This window comes from Spea bombifrons, chromosome 5 (genome assembly GCF_027358695.1).
Source record: "Spea bombifrons isolate aSpeBom1 chromosome 5, aSpeBom1.2.pri, whole genome shotgun sequence".
In the NCBI taxonomy this organism is placed as follows: domain Eukaryota; kingdom Metazoa; phylum Chordata; class Amphibia; order Anura; family Pelobatidae; genus Spea; species Spea bombifrons.
The window spans coordinates 84,213,577-84,236,285 of record NC_071091.1 but is presented as its reverse complement, the minus strand read 5'-3'; the positions used below and the strand labels follow the sequence as shown (position 1 = coordinate 84,236,285).

The following is a 22,709-nucleotide window of genomic DNA, read 5'->3' as shown; positions in this document are numbered from 1 at the left end:
CCCCTGGTCAAGCTACATAATACAGCATTAGCATATCATTTATTTGTAATATTAAGAAAATGTTATTTCAAGAACATTCTGTTGGCTATTATGGCTCATTGCGGATATAAAAGTTTGATAAAAAAAATATTTTTAAAAAACACTATACTATCCTGGCATCTGATTCCAGTAAGCAACAGTGCTCTGATGATGCCACCCTAACCACTTCTGGTGATGTCACCACAACAGTATCAGATATTCTGACAATATCTGACACTTAATGAGTCACTTCTTGAAACACTGTTGCCCTCCTCCCACCCCCTAAAAGTAGCCGCTCTGATTTTGTTCCTGTTGCTGATGGTTGTGTAACCTCAAAAATGATGGTCCCTACAGTCCCCTTGACTATAATGAGCATATTCCAGTTACTTAAAACACTTCAAAAATCATGTCACCCAATATCAGGCAGGTAACAAAGCATCATACGGAACGCAAAGGGAGACCTGGTACCGAAGGGACTATTACCTATGGCTGGACAACTGCTTCTATACTGGTGTAATATCTTGGCTGTGCCTGTGGCACTATTTGGAAGAAAGCAGACAAGAGTTTATGGTACAAAATGGTTGAGTTCTATTTGGCCCAGATTACCATGCACAAATAGTATGTGCTATAGGTATGCTATAGAAAGGCATTTAAGTTTAAAGAAACAAAATTTGGCAAATATTTGTGGAGGAAATTGCCGCATGGATACGTTTTGAAATGCTCCTGTAAAATAATATCGGTTGTGTAGGGTAATTTTAAACTGGAGGATTGCTACATGTCCCAAATGACATATGGCTCAGCCAAACAAATTGTATTCAAGTAGACTTGAATATGTCAACTTCATAGATTTGTACATAACTACACTAAATTGCGAGAATTACTGTATTTATGCTTATTTAACTTGAGCTTTTTATTTGTTGTGTTGTTATATTTGAAAAATAGGTTAAAATGTATAACACTACAAACCAACAATAGTTTATAGAGATTGCTTTCCCAGAACCGCTGCATAAATTAATGTAAATCAAGAATTCCAATTGAGCTTAGATTTAAATGTTTTCTCATATGATGGAAAAAAATGCAAAACACCAACATCCCCAAAGGAACATTTGGTAAATGTTTTAAAGTTCAGATGCTATTTATGTTCCATACCTTTGTTTCAATTTATTTTATTTTCTACCATTAAAATAGCACCTACGCAACGTACAAAACAACAGATGGCCGACTTTACCTTTTTATTGATAAATTACCAGAAAGGTCAGCTTAGAGATAAAGGCTTGTTTTTAAGTCTCTGCAACAAAGCTATAAAGAACTGACTTTGTTTTACCTTGTGTTCACTAGAAATTTGAAAACACAGATCTACACATTGTTCTCCATCTAGGCACTTTATTCAATTATTGTTACCCTTGTCTTTTTTACGAGACATCTGGGAAATGTATATATAATATATATATATATACCCCTAAAGGAAAATCTTAATAAAATTAACCAAATCTTACATATAATAGGATTGTCCTTGGAAGTCATAATCTTACTAAATTTGGGATTTACCTTTGAAATGCCACTGTAATTCCCTGTCATTCTTCAATGTCAGCCTACAGATCAACCAAAATCACTTTACCCAAGATGCCATGAACCCTTAAATTAGTCCTGAATGATATCATTAGGAAAATATGTATGACAGATATATTATTATGAAAAACAAAGAGCCCAAATTCGAAATGTAAGATAAAATCATGTTGTTCATGGATACAAGGTTAAGAAAATCTTCCAGAATGCTATAACATAAATCTCATTTGGTCTTATATAGTGACACTGTTGGTACTTTGGTCAATAAAAACAACAAATAAATGCTAAAAGTATATATACCATTTGCTATGCTAAACATTTCTCAGGGCCTACCAACAGGCCCCGTTTCAATTACTAATAAATGAGAGTCAGTCAACATGATGAATGCAGGTCCAACTACAGAATTCCTTCTAAGTGGGTCAAAATATTTTTTTATGAAAGTAAAAAACTTCAATTTATTATGTCTGAAGGTCGGTAATATAAGGTGAATAATTAGAGTAGGTGGAAGGGTAACTTTTAGTTCAAGCAAGTCCGAGCACTATGAGCAGGGATAATCATGGGGTTGGGGGGCAGATGTTTGTAATTAAGTTTCACATTTAATCAATTTACAACAGACCTGCCTGCTCTGATATTGGGTTTTTTTTTTTAATAGAAATTATGACAGTCTGTTTTGCTCATGGTCAAACATATATTTAAAGCCTTTCCTTTTTGTGTATTTGCATACTGGTTAGCACATCTGGTCTTATTCATAGGTTTGGAATTAATTTACCTTCTAATGCTATGATAATTATATATATATCACATAAACATTCATATTGTAAAAAGTGCTTTAAGCAGCACAGCATTTTCCAAAATAACGGTACAGAATACAAAATATAGTTTTTGCTCACTGTTTATATCAACAGCTGCAATATACTGCTGATGGTACAGTATAATTGAGCTTCACATACCTGGAATGCTCCAGTTTGGAGCCCAGAGACTCTGGGAATTATATTTTAATAATAAGCCTCCAAGGCAGTGGGTAGGAAAGAGTGGTCATCAGCCCTACCCACTCCCCACCCATGTTCTGTCCACTCCTATGCTATGTCAAATCTGTATTATTGTTATTATTATTGTTTATCTATAGTCCCCCAACAATTTATGCAGCACTTCTTACAATACATACGTGCAAGGGGTATGACAAGACGGGATAGACTAAGACAAAGCGATACATTAGGTGAGATGGCCCTGCTCGCAAGCTTACAATCTTGAGGGAATGAGGTGAGGACAAACATAAGAAACAGAGAAAGGTGAGAGGTAGTGTGGTGGTTGTATCAGTGACAGGATTATTCTAGCAACTAAGATGGTATGCTTTTCTGAAGTGGGTTTTTAGATTTTTCTTGAATGTTGAGAGGGATAGCCAATGCTGAATGTTCGGTGAAAGTAGGTTTCAGAGGTATCTACCAAGGTCTAGCGCTGCACTAAATAATCTTCACCCCTCCCTTATGTGCAGTAGTTTTTTCACAAAGACAAATTTAGAGCATAAAATCTGGCCTTTCATATAGTCCTACAGAGATGTCTGTAAAAACGAAGCTTTTCAGGCCTAGCCCTTCTTGGAACATTCCAAACATGATGATCCTTAAGCCATACGAACACACAACCTTATAATATGAGAAGTTTTAGACACATTGTTAGCTGTGAAGGTATTTTAGTACTATGTAAATAAGAAATATATATAAATAAGAAAAAAAAAAAAAAATATATATATATATATATACACGCACACACACACTATATGGACAAAAGTATTGGGACACCTGACCATTACACCAACAGGGACTTTTATATGCATAGACATTAACATGTAGTCGGTCCGCTCTTTGCAGATATAACAATCTTTTCACAAGATTTTAGAGTGTTTCTGTGGGCTCTGTGCAGGCCAATCAAGTTCATCCACACCAAACCCATCCAACCACATCTTTCTGTGGGCTCTCCGCAGGCCAATCAAGTTCATCCACACCAAACCCATCCAACCACATCTTTATGGACCTTGCTTTGTGCACTGGGGCACCATGCTGGAATTGAAGAGGGCCTTCACTAAACTGTTCCCACAAAGTTGGAAGCATAGCATTGTCAAAAATGTCTTGATATGCTAAAAGCATTAAGAGTTATCTTCATTGGAACTTAAGGGCCTAATCCAACCCCTGGAAAAAAAGAGGCCCATACCATTATCCCTCCTCCACCAAACTTAACAGCACAATGTAGTCAGGCAGGTAAGGTTCTCCTGGCATCTGACAAACTCAGACTCTACACAGAACATGCGTATACTGCACTTGAGTCCAGAGACAGCGTGCTTTACACCACTTGATGCAATGCTTGGCATTGTACTTGGTGATGTGAGGCTTGCATGTAGCTGCTTGGCCATGAAAACCCATTCTATGAAGCTCCCGTCGCACAGTTTTTGTGCTGATGATAATGCCAGCTATGGAATCAGCAGATTGTTGGCAACTTTTACACACCATGCACCTCAGCACTAGGTGACTCTGCTCTGTGAGTTGCTGCTTTACCATGGAATATCTAGCAGGGATTAAATTTCACAAACTGACCTATTGCAAAGGTGGCATCCTATTACAGTACCATACTTGAACTCACCGAGCTCTTCAGAATGACCCATTCTTTTTCACAAATGTTTGTAAATGCAGCCTGCATTGCTAGGTGCTTGATTTTATACACCTGTGCCAGTGGGTCCGATTGAAACACCTGAAGTCAATTATAAGGCGGTGTGTCCCAAACCTTTTGTCCATATAGTGGCTCTCAGAGGATCACTGTCCCAAGGAAAAATAATAATAAGGGAACAAACTGCACAAGAGACTAAAAAGACATGACATGCACACACTGGTTAGGTGTCTGTTCTGCTACAAATCGAAATGAGTAAATAATGATTTCTTAGAAAATGGAATTACAGCTCATATAACTTTCTTTTTCAGCTTGAATATGGCAGTTGTTCAGAGAACACTGAAGAAAAATATCCAGATGTCCCAATGCCAAGCCCTAAGGCCAAATTTCATGCAAGAGACATGAAAAAAGAACTAATCACGTAAGTTTATTAACATGTATATGTATTCGGCTTTTTATATTTAAACCAAACATATACAAAATTGTGTGTAACATAGGGTGATGCATCTGTCTCCATAAGTTATGTTGCAACAGAAAAACTTGCTTAATCAATACTGTATGTGGGTCATTTTTATTACTTAAATTTGAATGCTAGATTTCATTCACTTGATGTGTATGCATTGCTGGATTGTTCGGTTTATAGGTGATAATGGATGTTTATCTTCTGTTACACACTTTTTTGTTTTGCTTGCTCAAAATATATTAACTAAAATGTTTTTGGTCTATATACCTAGAAATATTCAGGCCTAGAAATAAAAGTCAGTACTTTTATTATTTCCATGTATCACAAATACATATTGAAGCACATGTGTGAATTGAAAATAGTAAGTCTTTTCCAGATACGAATGGTGCCATCAAGTGGTCAATTCGCGGCATGCAAATTCAAAGCAAAATATACTGAAAGGGACTTGTAAATCCACCTGTATATTATATAACTATAATTATTTTGTATATTATGTATATATAATGAATAATTATAAAAATAAAATATTTACAAATAGCTGAATTTCTCTTATTTTCGTAATTTGAGTTTAATATTTTCCAGAAAAATAATGAACTACATCCCTTAAAAACTCATTGTTAATCTAGAAATATTATATTTTTACTTAATCACAATATCTGTAAACATAATGCATGTCTTCAGCTTTGTAAAAACTCTGTTAACAAACCAAAGTACTATTATGATTTTATTTTACTTTAGAAAAAGAACAGGTATTAAAATCATACAAATTACGCTTACGTTAATATTAAATAATATTAAATATTACTAATATTAAATATTAGAGCCTGCTGACACTTCAAAGTTCTGAAATGCTCTGAGATGTTGTTTGTTTCAGGAAATGAATCCTACATACAATAAGAGATACTCCTGTTTTGAATGTTGTAAAAGGTATCGACCACAGTCAGAGTCATTTTAAAGCAAATGTCCTAATATTTTATTGACTATTATCCTTAAATAATATGCCAGAGTTAGAGTGTGTAAAACGTGTGTAAAAAAGTTGTGTATCCTAATCGCCATAAAACAAATTTTGGGTTTCAGTTAAAAAAAAAGTCCTATTTCTCTAAAGTTTAACGGTATTTTCTAGTTGAAATACATTAATTTACCTGTCAGAAAGAGAAAGGCCAATAGCAATGCCAAACCTATTGATCAAAAGTGCTGTGCAAAAGGTGAGCTGTGCTACATAAATCTATCACGCATAATATGTGAGACAACTATATTCCTCTCAAGTTATCCTTTTTGTACTTCGCAGCTGTCCCACTCCAGGATGTGATGGTAGTGGTCACGTGACAGGAAACTATGCTTCACATCGGAGGTATACAACCATAATTTGTATTATTCAAACATAAGACATTACAAAATAGCTGCCATTCCTTTTAGTTGTTTTATTTATTTAACTTTTAGGAGTTTATTTTTGAAAACATTATAAGTCCTAATTTTTTCAGATTTGTTGCACTTGATATGTTAACTGTGAAAACATACCCTTGCTAAGCTTTTAATGCTTCCTCTTTATTTGCTTCTCAAAAGTAGTTTCACTTTTGATTAACAAGTTGTTTTTATTCCAAACCCGAGTTTCCTGCACATTATAACATTTGTGAAGTAAGTACCTGGTTCCAGCCTTATGTTTAAGACTAGTTGTAAACTATTTGTAGCCTATTTCATTATGCAAATAATTTGAATTGAACCACTAAGAGCCAGAAGCATTTGCAAAGTCATGGGTTTTACTTCATTTTTGCATGCATGGTGCAACAACGCAGCTGGCAATTAAAACGCATACCGAGAAAATTTTGTTTTTGTGCATTTAAACTGGAATTTCGGTTATTATTGCAGTGTTTCAGGGTGTCCATTGGCTGACAAGACATTAAAGTCCCTGATGGCTGCTAATTCTCAGGAGCTGAAGTAAGTCTTAACACACACATAGGAATTACATGGTAACAAAAAACTTGGACCATTGTTATGGTTGTTATGGTGATAAGGCCATTCTTAAACATTACACCAAAATATTTTTTTTATACACAACTCCCATAGTGTTACATTCACTGTATAAAAATACGGCACAATCCCCATGCTACTATGATGACAAAAGTCTTAAGGAAATAAAATGTGCTTATAGGTAGAGCTTACAGAAGGGCTACGAAAATGGTGAATGCTTTTCAGGATATAAAATATTGAGAATAGGTGATCTCAACATTGATAGAGAGGATATAATAGAAACATTTAACTACATAAAATGGAGAAAAACGGGAGACATATAACTCAAAGGAGTGAAAATGCTAGGACAAGAGGTCTTATCTAAAACTTGCATGCCAGTGGCTTAGATATAATATAAGGACATTTTTACTGTTCCATATCTGCTGCTCATGTATCGATATGGTTATTCTAATCATTGTTCATGTTGCCCCACCTCCATACAACAGCACATGCAGGGCTCAAATGTATAACGTATCCTGCTTTCTGATGCTAGTTATTAGCTGCTAATAGCCTTACATTGTAATGTTGAATTCATGCATAAGGTGTAGGGGTTTAGCTACTCATAGCCAGAGCCGAAATGGCCTACCTGGAGGCTGGCCATCCAATTATACGTGTGGCTGCGGCAGCCAATGCAGCTGCAGTCGAAAAAGAGATTTGTTCTAATTGAAGAACAGATCTCCTCTCACCGCATGAGAATGCAACGCAAACTGCTAGACTAGAAGCCGAGGATGGGGAGTGAGGTGAGAAATATGTTTACATATATATGAAGGGGCTGACCTAAGGGAAGGGTATGAAGATGATAAGGAAATAATGATGGATGGGTATGGAGATGATGAAAATGTATGTTAGAGGGCATGAAGATGGAGGGGGTTGATTGTTATGTAATATGGGGTGATGATGGTAGGGTGATTGGAGATAATTATAGTGGTGGGAATGAATTACGATGTGGGGGATATGATGATGGTCAGGGGCAGCTCTACACTTACATATTGTCACTGTCCCGGCTCCGGACGCCGCCGGGAGTGTCACCATCCCGGCTCCGGTCGCCGCCGGGAGGAGGTCTGGCCGCGGTTCCCGTTCGCTGGCCGTTCGGGACGGCGGTCGGTCCTCCGCTCGCGGCATTAGCAGCGGGCGAAGGGTTGTCCGCGGGTCCCGGGAAAACATCTCCCCGGACAGCGGACGACCCTCCGCCCGAGGTATTGGGACACGGGGAGGATTCGGCTCCGGGAACAGTAGTTCCCGGAGCCTGTGTACTTTCCCGTCCGCCGGTCGTCGGTCCGCCTCCCAGGCACGCTGCAAGTTGCAGGAGGAATGATGGACGGCTGGGGGGCGTGGTTTTGTTTCTGCTCCGGGAGGGGCTTGTGGAATGGCGCCAGTTTTAAAAAGCTGGCTGTGCCTTTCACAAGCACCCTGTTGTGGTCTTCAGTTTTCGTCTTAAGCTCGTGCTATCAAGTTCCTGTTTTTTGACCCCTGGCTTGTTTGACTCTCCCTTGCTCTACGATTCGGTACCTTTGCTTGTGATCTCTGGTTTTGACCCCTGGCTCGTCCGACTACCTGCTCCGTGTATCAGACCCCTGGCTTGTCCGACTACCTGCTCCGTGTATCAGACCCCTGGCTTGTCCGACTACCTGCTCCGTGTATCAGACCCCTGGCTTGTCCGACTACCTGCTCCGTGTATCAGACCCCTAGCTTGTCCGACTACCTGCTCCGTGTTACAGACCCCTGGCTTTGCTGACTTCCTGCACTGTGCTCCTGTCTCGTGCTGCGCCTCGCCGCGGCTGCTGCCGCTCAGAACTTATCTCCAGCTGGTGGGAGGTTGTCCACTGTTGGGATTGTCTAAGTCCTGGACTACTGCTGCCGGGAATTCCCCTCTCAGTAGCGGTAGTTTGGGCGGAAGAACTTCTGCGGGGACAACCTTCCTTAATAGTCCAGCGAAACAGTGACATTACAACAGGGTCATGGATCCTTCTGAGCTTGGCAAGGTGATCTCCACCCACGGACAACGGCTGGATTGCCATGAGGTCCGTTTCTCCAGCATACAGGACACCTTAGACCAAATGGCCCGGGCTATTCAAGTTTTGGTGGCCAGATCTGATCCTGGATCCGGGGGTTCTCCGTCTGCTTCCTCCGCTTCCTCTCCGGTCGTGACTACTCCTCCTGCTACGAACACCGGGACTTCCTCCGTTCCCTCGTTAGTGAAGCTCCCAGCTCCCGCTCGCTACCTTGGGGAACCGGAGGCCTGCCGGGGCTTCCTTAACTAGTGCTCCATTCAATTTGAACTTACGCCTCACCTATTTCCTTCGGAAAGAGCCAAAGTGGGATACCTGATTTCCTTGTTGTCTGGCAAGGCCCTAGCCTGGGCTTCTCCCTTGTGGGAGAGGGACTCTCCTCTTGTGTATAACTGCTCTGCCTTCATTTCGGCTTTCCGGAAGACCTTCGACACCCCAGGAAAAGCTGCTTCGGCGTCTTTGTCTCTGCTTCATACCACTCAGGGCTCCCGTACGGTTGCTGAATATGCTATTGAGTTTAAGACTCTTGCAGCTGAGGTTAATTGGTCCGACGAAGCTCTTATTGCGGCCTTCTATGATGGCTTATCGGAACGGCTTAAAGACGAACTTTCTACCCGGGATCATCCGGGTGAGTTGGATGAGTTTGTTGCCTTGACACTCGAGCTGGATAATTGGATCCGAGAACGTTTGTCGCAAAAGGCCATGAGACATGAACGCAGTTTTACTCATCAAGTACGCTCTCTCTCACCTTCGAATCCTGCTAAGTCTTCTGAGTCCTCTGAAGAACCTATGCAGTTGGGAGCCACCAGACTATCCTCCATGGAAAGATCTCGCCGTAGATCTGAGGGACTTTGTTTCTACTGCGACCTTAAGGGCCATTTTGTTCGCACTTGTCCCAATAAACCGGGAAACGCTCGCACCCGGACCAAGTAAAGGAGCCTTGTCCGGGTGAGCTCTGTACAGGTCCTCCATTCTGTAATAATTTGCTTGTTCCTGCTACGCTGGAATGGGATGGAAGAAAGGTTTCTGTCTCCGCCATGATTGACTCTGGGGCCGCTGGTTCATTCATTGATAAATCCTTTGCCCTCCTCCAGAAGATACCTCTCGTCCAAGTACAACCCCCCATTGCCGTCTCGGCCATAGATGGCCGACCCCTTCAACCTTCCTTCATCACGCACCAGACGTCTCCGTTGCTTTTGTCTGTGGGCCTGTTCCATCGTGAAACCATATCATTCCATATCATTTCATCCCCCTCCTGCCCTATGGTTCTAGGACTTCCTTGGCTCCGCGTCCATAATCCGACCATCAAGTGGTCCTCTGGAGACATCCTTGGTTGGGGTTCGGACTGTTCCCAACGATGTTTTTCTACCACCACCCCCATTCGTTCTGTTTCTGCCTTGCCGATACCCTTGGCGTATTCTGAATTCAAGGACGTGTTCAATAAAAAGCAAGCGGAGGTTTTACCTCCCCACAGACCTTACGATTGTCCTATCGAACTTTTGCCCGGGACACTTCCACCGCGAGGTCGTATTTATCCATTGTCATTGCCCGAGTCTAAAGCGCTTGAGGAGTACATTAAAGATAATTTAGAAAGAGGATTCATCAGAAAATCTACCTCTCCTGCCGGTGCCGGATTTTTCTTTGTGGAGAAAAAGGACAGGGGCTTAAGACCTTGTATCGACTACCGGGGCTTGAATCGCATCACGGTCAAGAACAAATACCCGTTGCCTCTCATTCCGGAATTGTTTGACAGGTTGCGGGGTTCCACTGTCTTCACGAAAATGGATCTCAGGGGAGCGTACAATTTAGTTCGAATACGTAAAGGCGATGAATGGAAGACGGCCTTTAACACACGTATGGGCCACTATGAATATACGGTCATGCCTTTTGGACTATGCAATGCTCCCGCTGTGTTCCAGGAGTTTGTTAATGACATATTCCGCGATATCTCCCTTCAGTTTGTTATCGTCTATTTAGATGATATCCGTATTCATTCCTCGGATATACAGTCTCATCGCCTTCACGTTCGCATCGTCCTAAAGCGCCTGCGCCAGCATCGTCTCTACGCCAAACTTGAGAAGTGCCAGTTCGAAGTTCCCCGAGTCTCCTTTTTGGGCTTCATCATTTCCGCATCGGGCTTCGAGATGGATCCCACTAAACTCGCGGCGATTTCTGATTGGCCTCAACCTCAGGCATTACGGCCCCTTCAACGGTTTTTAGGTTTTGCGAACTATTACAGAAAATTCATTCAGAACTTTTCCAAGATTGTAGTCCCTCTAACCAACATGACCAAGAAAGGTGCTGACTGCAAGAATTGGTCTAGGGAAGCAGTCCTTTCTCAGAGGAAGGACTTCAATGACAAGCTTCATCCGTGCGCCTTTTTCTCGAAAAATTTTTCTCCTGCTGAGATGAATTATGATGTAGGTAACCGTGAACTTTTGGGTATTGTCATGGCTCTTCAGGAGTGGAGACACCTTCTGGAGGGGGCGAGGAACCCTATCACAATTTTGACCGACCACAAGAACCTGGAATATCTTAGTCACGCTAAAAGACTGAACCCTAGACAGGCTAGGTGGTCACTATTCCTTTCCAGATTTTTGTTTGTCATTTCATACCGGCCGGGATCAAGAAATGTTAAAGCGGATGCGTTATCCAGGCAGTTTGTCCCCGATCAAGACTCCAAGTCTGAACCTGAACCTATTATCCCTCCTTCTCAGATTATTGCCTCCGTCTCCACTCGTCTGTTTTCTCCTTTGGTCTCCCGTATTCTCGCAGCTCAATCTAAAGCTCCTGTCCACAGTAAATGGCCCATGGACACCCTGTTTGTGCCGCAGCGGGAGAGGGAACACGTGATGTCCTGGGGTCATTCGTCCTTAACCTCGGGTCACCCTAATGCCCAGCGAACCTTTCGGTTCATTCGTAGACAGTTCTGGTGGCCTACTATGCATACTGACTGCTTTGATTTTGTCGCCGCGTGTACTAGGTGTGCTACTGCGAAAAACTCTCATGTCAAGCCCTCGGGGTTACTTCAACCCTTGCCCGTACCCTCCCGCCCGTGGTCACATTTAGCCATGGATTTTATTGTGGATCTTCCCCCTTCCCAGGGCTTCACCGTCATTTGGGTAGTAGTCGATCGATTTTCTAAAATGGCTCATTTTGTTCCCCTCCCCAAATTACCCTCGGCCCTGGAGTTAGTTCCTGTGTTTGTCAACCATGTCATTCGTCTGCATGGTCTCCCACTCCAGGTTGTCTCTGATCGGGGGGTGCAATTCACAGCCCTGTTTTGGAGGACCCTCTGTGCCTCTCTGGGTGTTTCCCTAGCCTTTTCTTCTGCCTATCACCCCCAAACTAACGGTATCACTGAAAGAACCAACCAGACGCTCGAGCAATTTTTACGTCTTTTTATTAATGAACACCAAGATGATTGGGCTTTACTTCTACCTTGGGCTGAGTTCGCTAGGAATAATACTATTCACGAGTCCTCCAAGATTAGTCCTTTTTTCTGTAACTATGGTTTTCACCCCTCTTCTTTGCCTTCTTCTTTCGCTCCTTCTCAAGTTCCGGCCGTTGACCTATACGTACAACAATTACCGTTAGTTTGGGACGAGGTACACCGTTCTCTAGTTGATGCTGCTCACAAGTATAAGCGTTATGCGGATCGGCGTCGCCGTTTGGGTCCCTCCTTTATGAATGGCGATAGCGTATGGCTTTCCACTAAGAACCTTAGGCTTAAAGTTCCGACTATGAAATTTGCCCCTCGTTATATCGGCCCTTTTCGAATTCGTCGCAAGATCAACCCGGTAGCTTATGAATTAATTCTTCCCCCCTCCCTTAGGATACCCAGGGTTTTTCATGTTTCCCTGCTCAAACCCCTCACCTGTAACCGCTTTACCCGATTGTCTCACCGTCCTCGTCCTGTTGTCGTTGATTCCCAGGTGGAATATGAGGTGCAGTCTATTTTAGATTCAAAAAAGATTAGGAACTCCGTCTCTTACCTGGTCCACTGGAAGGGGTATGGTCCTGAAGAGAGATCTTGGGTTCCTGCTCGGGATCTGCACGCTCCTGCTTTGCTCCGGTCTTTTCATAAGAAATTTCCTCATAAACCTGGTATGTGTCGGCCTTTGGCCGGGCCCTCAAAGGGGTGGTAATGTCACTGTCCCGGCTCCGGACGCCGCCGGGAGTGTCACCATCCCGGCTCCGGTCGCCGCCGGGAGGAGGTCTGGCCGCGGTTCCCGTACGCCGGCCGTTCGGGACGGCGGTCGGTCCTCCGCTCGCGGCATTAGCAGCGGGCGAAGGGTTGTCCACGGGTCCCGGGAAAACATCTCCCCGGACGGCAGACGACCCTCCGCCCGAGGTATTGGGACACGGGGAGGATTCGGCTCCGGGAACAGTAGTTCCCGGAGCCTGTGTACTTTCCCGTCCGCCGGTCGTCGGTCCGCCTCCCGGGCACGCCGCAAGTTGCAGGAGGAATGATGGACGGCTGGGGGGCGTGGTTTTGTTTCTGCTCCGGGAGGGGCTTGTGGAATGGCGCCAGTTTTAAAAAGCTGGCTGTGCCTTTCACAAGCACCCTGTTGTGGTCTTCAGTTTTCGTCTTAAGCTCGTGCTATCAAGTTCCTGTTTTTTGACCCCTGGCTTGTTTGACTCTCCCTTGCTCTACGATTCGGTACCTTTGCTTGTGATCTCTGGTTTTGACCCCTGGCTCGTCCGACTACCTGCTCCGTGTATCAGACCCCTGGCTTGTCCGACTACCTGCTCCGTGTATCAGACCCCTGGCTTGTCCGACTACCTGCTCCGTGTATCAGACCCCTGGCTTGTCCGACTACCTGCTCCGTGTTACAGACCCCTGGCTTTGCTGACTTCCTGCACTGTGCTCCTGTCTCGTGCTGCGCCTCGCCGCGGCTGCTGCCGCTCAGAACTTATCTCCAGCTGGTGGGAGGTTGTCCACTGTTGGGATCGTCTAAGTCCTGGACTACTGCTGCCGGGAATTCCCCTCTCAGTAGCGGTAGTTTGGGCGGAAGAACTTCTGCGGGGACAACCTTCCTTAATAGTCCAGCGAAACAGTGACACATATACATACAAATGTGCTCACTCTAACACCTTACACATGCATGCACACACACTTACATACACGTACATGCAGAAATACACACATAACCACTCTAACACCATACACTTACATTTAAATACACACACCCTATACTGTACACATGCAGCCCCTCCCACACCTACATCATACAAATGCATGCACACACACTATTATAACATCCACTTAAATTAAACAGATATACATACCCACACTTACACAAACATACTGAGACCATTACAACACCATACGCATAAAAACAAACCCACACCCACTGTATATACATACTCACTATCTCTCTGATTATGAATGCCCACACACCTCCTGCTACCTAAACCTCCTTCTTACATTTTTTACTCTCAATTTTTAAGTTAATTTGTTCTTTTTATTTTCTACTGTGTTTTAAAGAACTTTGTTTTCAGTAAATTATTTAAATGATTTTGAAAATTGATGAGTTTAATTTTTTCCCGCAATATTCAAACTATACCGGTATACTCTCGGCTGGGCCCAATCCATTACATGATGTCCACAGTGATATTAGAAATTATGTGTTTTCAAATATTTATGACTAATCTGTTGTCAAATATACTTTTAAAATGTGTGGTTTGTCCCTATTGTAAAAAAAAAATATTAGGGCTGAGGCCCAACATGTAGTGTGCCCAAAAATGACACTATAAAATATAGGGCTGGTATTCAAATATTCCCAGGGCTGGTTTTCCTTGCCAGTTTGGCCCTGTTCATAGTGTACTTATTTAGTATAACAGGTGGGATGTTTTAATTTGTGGTAGAAACATTCTAAAGCAAGACTTGTTTATATATTTTAGGTGCCCCACTCCAGGCTGTGATGGCTCAGGTCACATAACTGGAAATTATGCTTCTCACAGAAGGTAACAATAGGCTCTTCATGAGATATATTGAAGGTATCTGCAAATGTAGTTATCCTAATTGTCAGTGTTATATTTGTAGTTTGTCGGGATGCCCACGTGCTAGAAAAAGTGGTGTCAAAACATTTCCTAGTAAGGAAGAAAAAGAAGACCCTGAACTTAAGTAAGTACATTAAAACAATCTGCAGCTTTCTACATTGTAAATTAAAGTTAGGTAACTTGTTCCCCAGTTCTCAAGATACTGTAGCTCCTGTCATATTGCAGCTGCATAGGTGCAACACAAAATCTTGGGGAACCCTGCCAGCTGTGTTGAAAGACCTCCCTCTCCTTGTAAATATTGTACTGTGATTCTGAATGCATGTGTCTCTATGAACATGTCAGTCCACATGTGTGAAATTGAAATCAAAACAAAGTTACGTGCAATTGTATTATAGAGCCAATAAACCCTAAGTGCCATTTTTTCACGTAGGTAAAGCAGCCATATGACAACAAACACCTTGCACATGCCTGGTAATACATAATTATAACATTCATTAGCAGCAGATGTCATTAGTGACAGCATCTACTGATACACTTGTGCACCAAGAGGCCTATGGGGTCCTGGGCCCAGTTCTTAGTGTGGCTCCTTTCCACTCCAATGGTTTTAGGGGATTATATTATGTTTCAGTGTATGTGGCTTCAAATGATCACAAATAATGAGTGCTAATGTAGTCTAGCTTACTCAAGCAACACACACCATATTAGTTGGTCTATGTGTCTATTTTAGCAAATATAACCCTCAGATAGAAATACATATTAAATACAAAATTAAATAAAACACAACGTAAAAACTCTAAACATTAAACAATAAATTGTCTAAAATATTTATTTAATCCCTAAAATAGAATTTTTTTCAGTACATTTTTATAGTAGCTCTCATAATTAATCATAAGTAGTTCTCATTAAAAGACTATAATAATCAGCAGAGAAATGTTATCGCCTTTTGAATTGCACATTTAGTGAATGTTAGTAGCCTGTCAGAATAACAAATGTTATTTCCATTTCTGAACAGGTGTCCAGTAGTTGGCTGTGATGGCCAAGGCCATATATCAGGTAAATACACATCTCATCGAAGTGCTTCTGGTTGTCCTTTGGCTGCCAAGAGACAGAAGGAAAGTGTCCTGAATGGTGTATCGTTATCCTGGAAACAGAACAAGCAAGAGCTGCCGCACTGTCCACTACCAGGCTGCAATGGACTAGGACATGTTAACAATGTTTTTGTCACACACAGAAGGTACTTTCCAGACTGACAATATGCAGTATTTTAATCATTTCTATATCGGCTTAAAAGTGCAAGGAATTTAAATAATGTTTGTATATTATGAGCTATGCTACAATAGCAATTGTGTTTTCTACACTGTATACTGTCATCAATCTGTTAGTCCTATTAGAAGCTTAATGGATAGTATTTTCTATTACAGTCGTACATGGAGGCTCTGAGGGTTTGACCCTGAGTCTCAGGGTAATTCTAAGGGGCACATATTCAAAAGTTAAACTACCAATATTCTGCTTTGACCAGTTGTGTATTCTGACCTAGGCCTATGACAGCAGGTCTGATTGGGTGATCAGGCTCCCCAGTGCACCACTTACCTAATGGGATGGTTAGGGAGATCATTCATGAACCTTCAAAAGGCTTGTCTATCAAAAAGTAAATATTACATGTACTTCATTTATCGTACTGATATACTACAAATAAAAAGGATATAGGCTAGGTTCCAGGTGGATGCAATTTTACCATCTAGCAATAAAAATAATCATTTTTTTACAGCCTATCTGGATGTCCTTTGAATGCCCAAGCCATAAAGAAAGGAAAAACATCAGAGGAGTTAATGAAATTTACTAATGTAAAATTGAAGGCAAGTGAGGGTAAGAAAAATGTCAATGTTCTATAACATAACATATATTGTACAACATCAATTTCTCTCTTATATTATATTTTTCCTTTAGTAATCTGGTGTTTGTTGTACATGGGCCACTGGTCCATGATGGGTGACTTACTGTAACTATAACATTTTGCAGTTGACACATTTCATAAAAAGCCTTAATTGTTGTGCATTGTTAAAATATTTTAAGGCAAAAGGCAAATAAAGTTTAAAAAACAAATATGACCATGAAGGAATCTACTATTATTATTATGTTTTATTTATGTAGCGCCAACAACTTACATAGCACTCCTTACAATACATATATTCAAGGGGTATGACAAGACTTTGACAGACTAAGACAAACCGATACATTAGAGAGAGCCCTCCTCGCGAGCTTACAATCTTGAGGGAATGGGGTGAAGAAAATATTTTGGACTTGAGTTCCATTGCTTTCTTCAGGAAAAATGTGTTAGTGAATTGTTCTGTGCTCAGAAAAAAAGGAAGGTAGAAAGCATAGGCGGTACAAACACAAAAAACACATTTCTCCTAATTATGTAAGAGAGAAGATTTTTGCTGGGGAACATCAGATAACATTAAATTGTGGACACTAAAACATATAGCAAGATTACAAATTAATGATTATTGGTCCATATGATATGACTTTTCTGAAAGGTAATGGCATTGTATTGGCTACGAATATCCACTTACAGAACATAAACTATTCTATAAAGCAATGGGCAACCAAGGTACAAATACACAATTTTTGTTAGTTTGTAAGACGTTTCACACATTTTTAGGGAATTTTTATTTTGGGGCTCATCTCTGCCCTCAATGAAAGTGATCAATATTATGATCTAGGGTAAAAAAATTATGCGTTTTAGAAATTGGGCAAGTTTAAAATGAAAAACATCAGACTTCAGAAGACAAGAATTATTTATTCAAATATTCACATAACTCACAGGTATCGAAAATGAAGACGATATCAGAAATCTAGATGAAGAGATCAAAGAACTTAATGAATCAAATCTCAAGATAGAAGCTGACATGATAAAACTTCAGACTCAGGTACGCATATTAGTGTAAAGGTTACAGGAATCATTCAAAGAGAGCTTGATGGCTTGCATTGCAAGATTTCATTTACATTAAGGGTTAACCATATCTGTGCATGCAGCACCTGACAACCTGCTCAAAGTATTTGTACTACCAGCATCACCTGGCCACTAATAGATGGTTCTCTTTAAACTTCAGCCATTGGAGTAGGAGACTGATCAATCTTTAGTGATTTTCTTTTTATTACTATTAACATAAAAAACAATATTGTACCACACACACCTGGGGTTCATGAGAGCATGCAGATCATTGTTATTCCAAATTAATATGCTAATACCTAGGTAATGCTATGAAAAGAGTGCATATCATAAATTAACGATTTGTTGATAAAGGCTAGGATCAGTGACATAAATAGTATTTATGTTTATTGTTCCTATCCCTGGAATTATTTGTTCATATTTGCACTTGACTTTATGAGTTCACGTTATTATTATTATATATTAAATTTTATACTGCTATTGTATTCACATACATTCATATACTGCTACCAAGAGCCTATAGATGAAAATCTGTAAAATATTTAATAAAAGGGGAAAGTATAGCAACAATATATGCAAGTGTGATGCTATTCACATTCTTTTGAAGAAGAAAACTACAGCAAGATGGCACATTTTGTATGGAGGAAGTACACTTAAGTTGAAACCTTCTGTTCACCTAGAAGTGGGGACAGCCATCAGTATTAATACCTTTCTTAAGATAATTTGTGAACGGATTAGTAAACAGTAGTTATATCTGAACCTGTGTACTGTATAATGCTTAGCGTAGGTTTTTGCATCTAAAATGATTAAAATCTGAAGTTAAGTACAACAAATAATTGCAATGTAAAATGAACTCTTTTCTTGCCACTGAGACTCTTGGACTTGGTTCAGGGGCCAGCCTAAACCTTAATTGGCATTGAAACTTTAAACTGGTAAATAAATGAATGGTTTGTGATTCAGCTCCTTGACAAACTCAAATTTATACTTTTAGATTCTACACTGCGACCACTAAAATGCTCTGAGATCAATATACAGCAACTTCCCAATTCACTGAGGTATTAGTACAACCTAAATTGATTAATTTTTATACATACACTGTAGATTATGAGAAAAAATTCCCCTAGAAATATTTATATACATCTAAAGAATTTAACTCACCATAAAAAGCTGAAGTAAGCTCTATTTGCATGCCCAGAGATGAAAAAACTCAGTGTACTAGTGGAAATGTAAATAGAATTGTTTGTTTCATAAGCATAGTTTCTTATCCAGTCATAATTTTCACTTTTATTCCAATATCTGACACACAAATTTAATTGTTATTTTAAAAGAGAGGAAACGCAACTATATTTGTTATATGTACTACTAGCTATAAATGCAAAATAAATATACTTCTTTAACACACGGATAATTGAAATGAAAATGAAACATAAACAAACAAATCAATACTTTCAGTACTGGCTGTACCACAATGGCTGTAATGAGCTTCAGCTGTGGCAGTGGTCCATGCTAGCCGTTTTGCTTTGGTATTACCAGATGCACTCTGGTTTTGATGTGGAATCAGTATATGCTGGGTTGTGGCTATGACATACATTAACTAAACGTGTATGTACATAGATGCAGTTAACTCATTTTTGAGGATTTGTGTCCTGGTAGTGTGCAATCTGCATTCTTCTTCAAAAGTTTGGGTTTTAGAGAAGTTATTAAATTATAGTTATAAATGGTCAACTAAATAATAAACAATGTTTATTACAGATTTTACAGTCCCTGTCTGAATTAATAATCAGAGTTACATGATATTTAAATGGTTATAACATTTCATGGAATGTAAGTTTGTGAAAATAAGAACGTATGGCTTGGACTTCTCTTTTTCCCCCAACCTTACTAGTTAATTGTCAATTTGGATTTTTAGAATGATCTTCTTCTCTATCTTGAAACCATATCTTTCATTGTTGCTAATTGAAACAGATTGACAATGCTAAACAACGCTATAACTGTAGAATTTTACTCACTATAAATTGTCAATTTTTCAATTCAGATATCATCAATGGAAACAAATCTAAAAACAATAGAAGAGGAGAACAAAATAATAGAGAAGAACAATGAAAGCCTTTTGAAGGAGCTGGCTGGCCTAAGCCAAGCCCTTATTTCAAGTCTTGCTGATATACAGCTTCCACAGATGGTAAATGCCTATATTGTCCTGAGCAAGGAGGTCATTTTAGTACAACAGTATGGGTTTTATTTACATATTGAATTTCCAAAGTGGCAAAGGGATACAAACTCATAACCTCAAACAAAAACAGAAGTCTTTGCACAATACTGCACAAAACTTTATAACTTCCAGAGGAGAGAGGTATCTAAGAATTTCTTGCTAGGGTAAAATTAACAATGTTGAGAGATTGATTCTAGAGCTGAAGCCTCATAACACGACAGGGCCAGATGGCATTTCTAATGTGTAATACAAATATTGCAGAAGGTTTTAGTTCTACTGTTAGAAACATTATTCAATGTATCCATGCTAGAAAGAAAATTACCTCAAGAAATGCTGCAAACAACTCAACCAAAACCAGAGACAGCTCCAGTAATATAGCCCATATATGATACTTCTGACCTATTTTCCCTTTTAAAATCAGATATAAAGTTGAGTACACAAATATTACCAAATAGAATAGCCTCGCTATTGTGTAACTTACTTGGGAGCGACCAGGTATGTGTCACACTGGTAAGACAACCCATAGATAACACTAGGAAATTCAAAAACATATTAAACCTACCAAAAAAAGGCATACCCTGTGCATATTGATTTTTGTGTGTTTGCCGAGATTCCTATTTCCCTTATGTCCCTGTCCAGTTTGTCGCTGCCTCCTGAAAAATCTAAGGCCTGTCAGCCATTTAAGGGCCTTTATGTACCAGGGGTGTCCCCAGGCTCCCTTGCTGGAGCACTAAACTTGCTGGCCCTGCAGTATTGTAAGTTTGTTGCTTGATCTATATATTCTGTATATTGACCCCTGGCTCTAGACTCCATTTAGACTCCTTATTTGGCACCCCATATGGCTTGATGAACATCTGGTTAGTCTCTGCCAGTATCCCCAGACTTTTCTGCCGTTTCCCAGTTTCCCCAGACTCTACAGCTGTCTGCCAGTCTCCACAGTCTATCTGCCGTCATCTGCCAGTTGCCCAGTCTGTTGTCAGTCTTGTTCCTGTAGATGGCACCTAAGAGGAAGCCGAAAGCTGCAACAAACATCTGCATCCAGGTGTGCCTACACCTCCCTTCCCAAAGCAGGATCCTGATCCTGAATGTGTCTCTGCTCTGAGACTTCTATCAGACCTGGTACCCACAGTGGTGACAGTCTGATATGCCAAGATTTATTAACTCACATAAAAAGCAAATATATGAAATAAGATTTGGATGCTGTTGAATACCATGGGAGATGTGGGAATATTTGATTTAAGAATATATTACCAGGCAGTACTACTAACTCAGACAATGATGTTACCTGTCCCTAAAAGCCAAATTGCATGGGTAGACATAGAATGTGCTGTAACTTCACCCAAAAAGGTATGGATCAGTACCTATCCCTGAGGTACCCTACTAGCAAGAAGAATGTATACTACACAAATATACACATCTTATTCTACATTGCTAAGAACATAGAATTGATTAAAAGTCAAATTATTTACTTTAATGTTTCATTGTTTTAACTACTATGTGTTGTTCCCCTGTGTACATCTGCATGTTGTAACTGGTATAAAATATGATCTTTTCTTCATCTAGGAACCAATTGGTGAACATAATTTTGAAACATATGTGAATACTCTCACCGAAATGTACAGCAATATGGAGACAGATTACTCCCCGGAATGCAAAGCTCTTTTGGAGAGCATCAAACAGGCAGTGAAGGGTATCCATGTATAGAATGCACTTATTTGCTGGCACCGTATGGATCAGAGGGCAAAGAGGATATCATAGATTAGCGTGCTGCATTAACAACTGTAACATTGCACTATTGTTTTTCCCCAGCTGTCATAAAAAACCCCAGAAAAGACTGTTTGAATGAACAGCACTGCACTTATGAAGTGTATTTCTATGTATTTAATTTCAGCTCGTTTTTTTTTCTCTATTGCACTCTTTCTTTTGTAAAGTGAATGTAAAAAAAAAAAAAGTGTTTGCGAATATTTTTTATAAATTGTATTTATTTAAGAATGATGGAAGTTTTTGTTCATACCTTTAAACAATTTTGGTTAGGCTTATCCTATTTTTACAAATATCTTTTATAAGTTATTTTCGGAGTGGATTTTAAATAGAATTAATGAATGCTTATTCTGTAAGTAAAGTAAACAGTAATAATAATTCTTGTTGGAATGAAACGAAATGTTAATTTAGTATTCATTGTTATATTTTGGTACTATGGTCTGTCTCCCTTTCTTATGATTCCAAGAAGGATTGCAACATGAGATCAGGGATAATATGAGCAGATAGCCACCTGTACATTAACTCTTATTTTTCTTCATAAAATCTGCATTAAATAGTTATGCTAGTGTTAACAATAACTATTATGAACTATTATTTTCGGTATTATATATTGAAACAGCATAGGCATCTCGTAAGTTAGCACTTGAATAATCACTGATACCTCATGACCTTAAGCACATAGGAAATGAAGACAAATAAGAAAATAGCTTAGGAAGAAAAACAATTTTTTGCATAAACACTGAAATGTTTAGAATTGGAGATGTCAATCTTCCACAAATGGTCATAGTATTCCATTTTTCTTCCTACAAAACTCATAAGAAGTGTCAAATATTCATGTTTCGTTTCTTCTTAATAAGTCTTGTATGTGCTAAGATTACTGTCACCATTTAACCTGATATCTGAACAGTTAGTATGAAATGAAAAACGTACAGGTAGGATAGGAAATATTTCATTGCAAGTAAGCAACCTTATGAGAACAGACACAAAACATGGGTTGAACCTTATGATCTTTTCCATGCATTTTTCAAAACTGTTTATTTTTTTTCAACAAATGATGTAAAA

The 22,709-nt window shown here is 39.9% G+C and overlaps 1 protein-coding gene across 1 annotated transcript in view; it reads left to right on the top strand.

The window, feature by feature from the left end:
• ST18 (ST18 C2H2C-type zinc finger transcription factor) overlaps positions 1-21,817 on the top strand; it is an 88,347-nt gene extending 66,530 nt beyond the window's left edge. The window contains exons 12-21 of the mRNA XM_053468238.1: positions 4,551-4,660; positions 5,991-6,053; positions 6,569-6,637; positions 14,626-14,688; positions 14,768-14,848; positions 15,737-15,958; positions 16,493-16,590; positions 17,551-17,654; positions 19,713-19,856; positions 21,450-21,817. Coding sequence (XP_053324213.1) covers positions 4,551-4,660; positions 5,991-6,053; positions 6,569-6,637; positions 14,626-14,688; positions 14,768-14,848; positions 15,737-15,958; positions 16,493-16,590; positions 17,551-17,654; positions 19,713-19,856; positions 21,450-21,590 — 1,095 coding nt within the window. The 3' untranslated portion in view covers positions 21,591-21,817. The remainder of the gene's footprint in view (positions 1-4,550; positions 4,661-5,990; positions 6,054-6,568; positions 6,638-14,625; positions 14,689-14,767; positions 14,849-15,736; positions 15,959-16,492; positions 16,591-17,550; positions 17,655-19,712; positions 19,857-21,449) is intronic.
• The last annotated feature ends 892 nt before the right edge of the window (positions 21,818-22,709 follow it).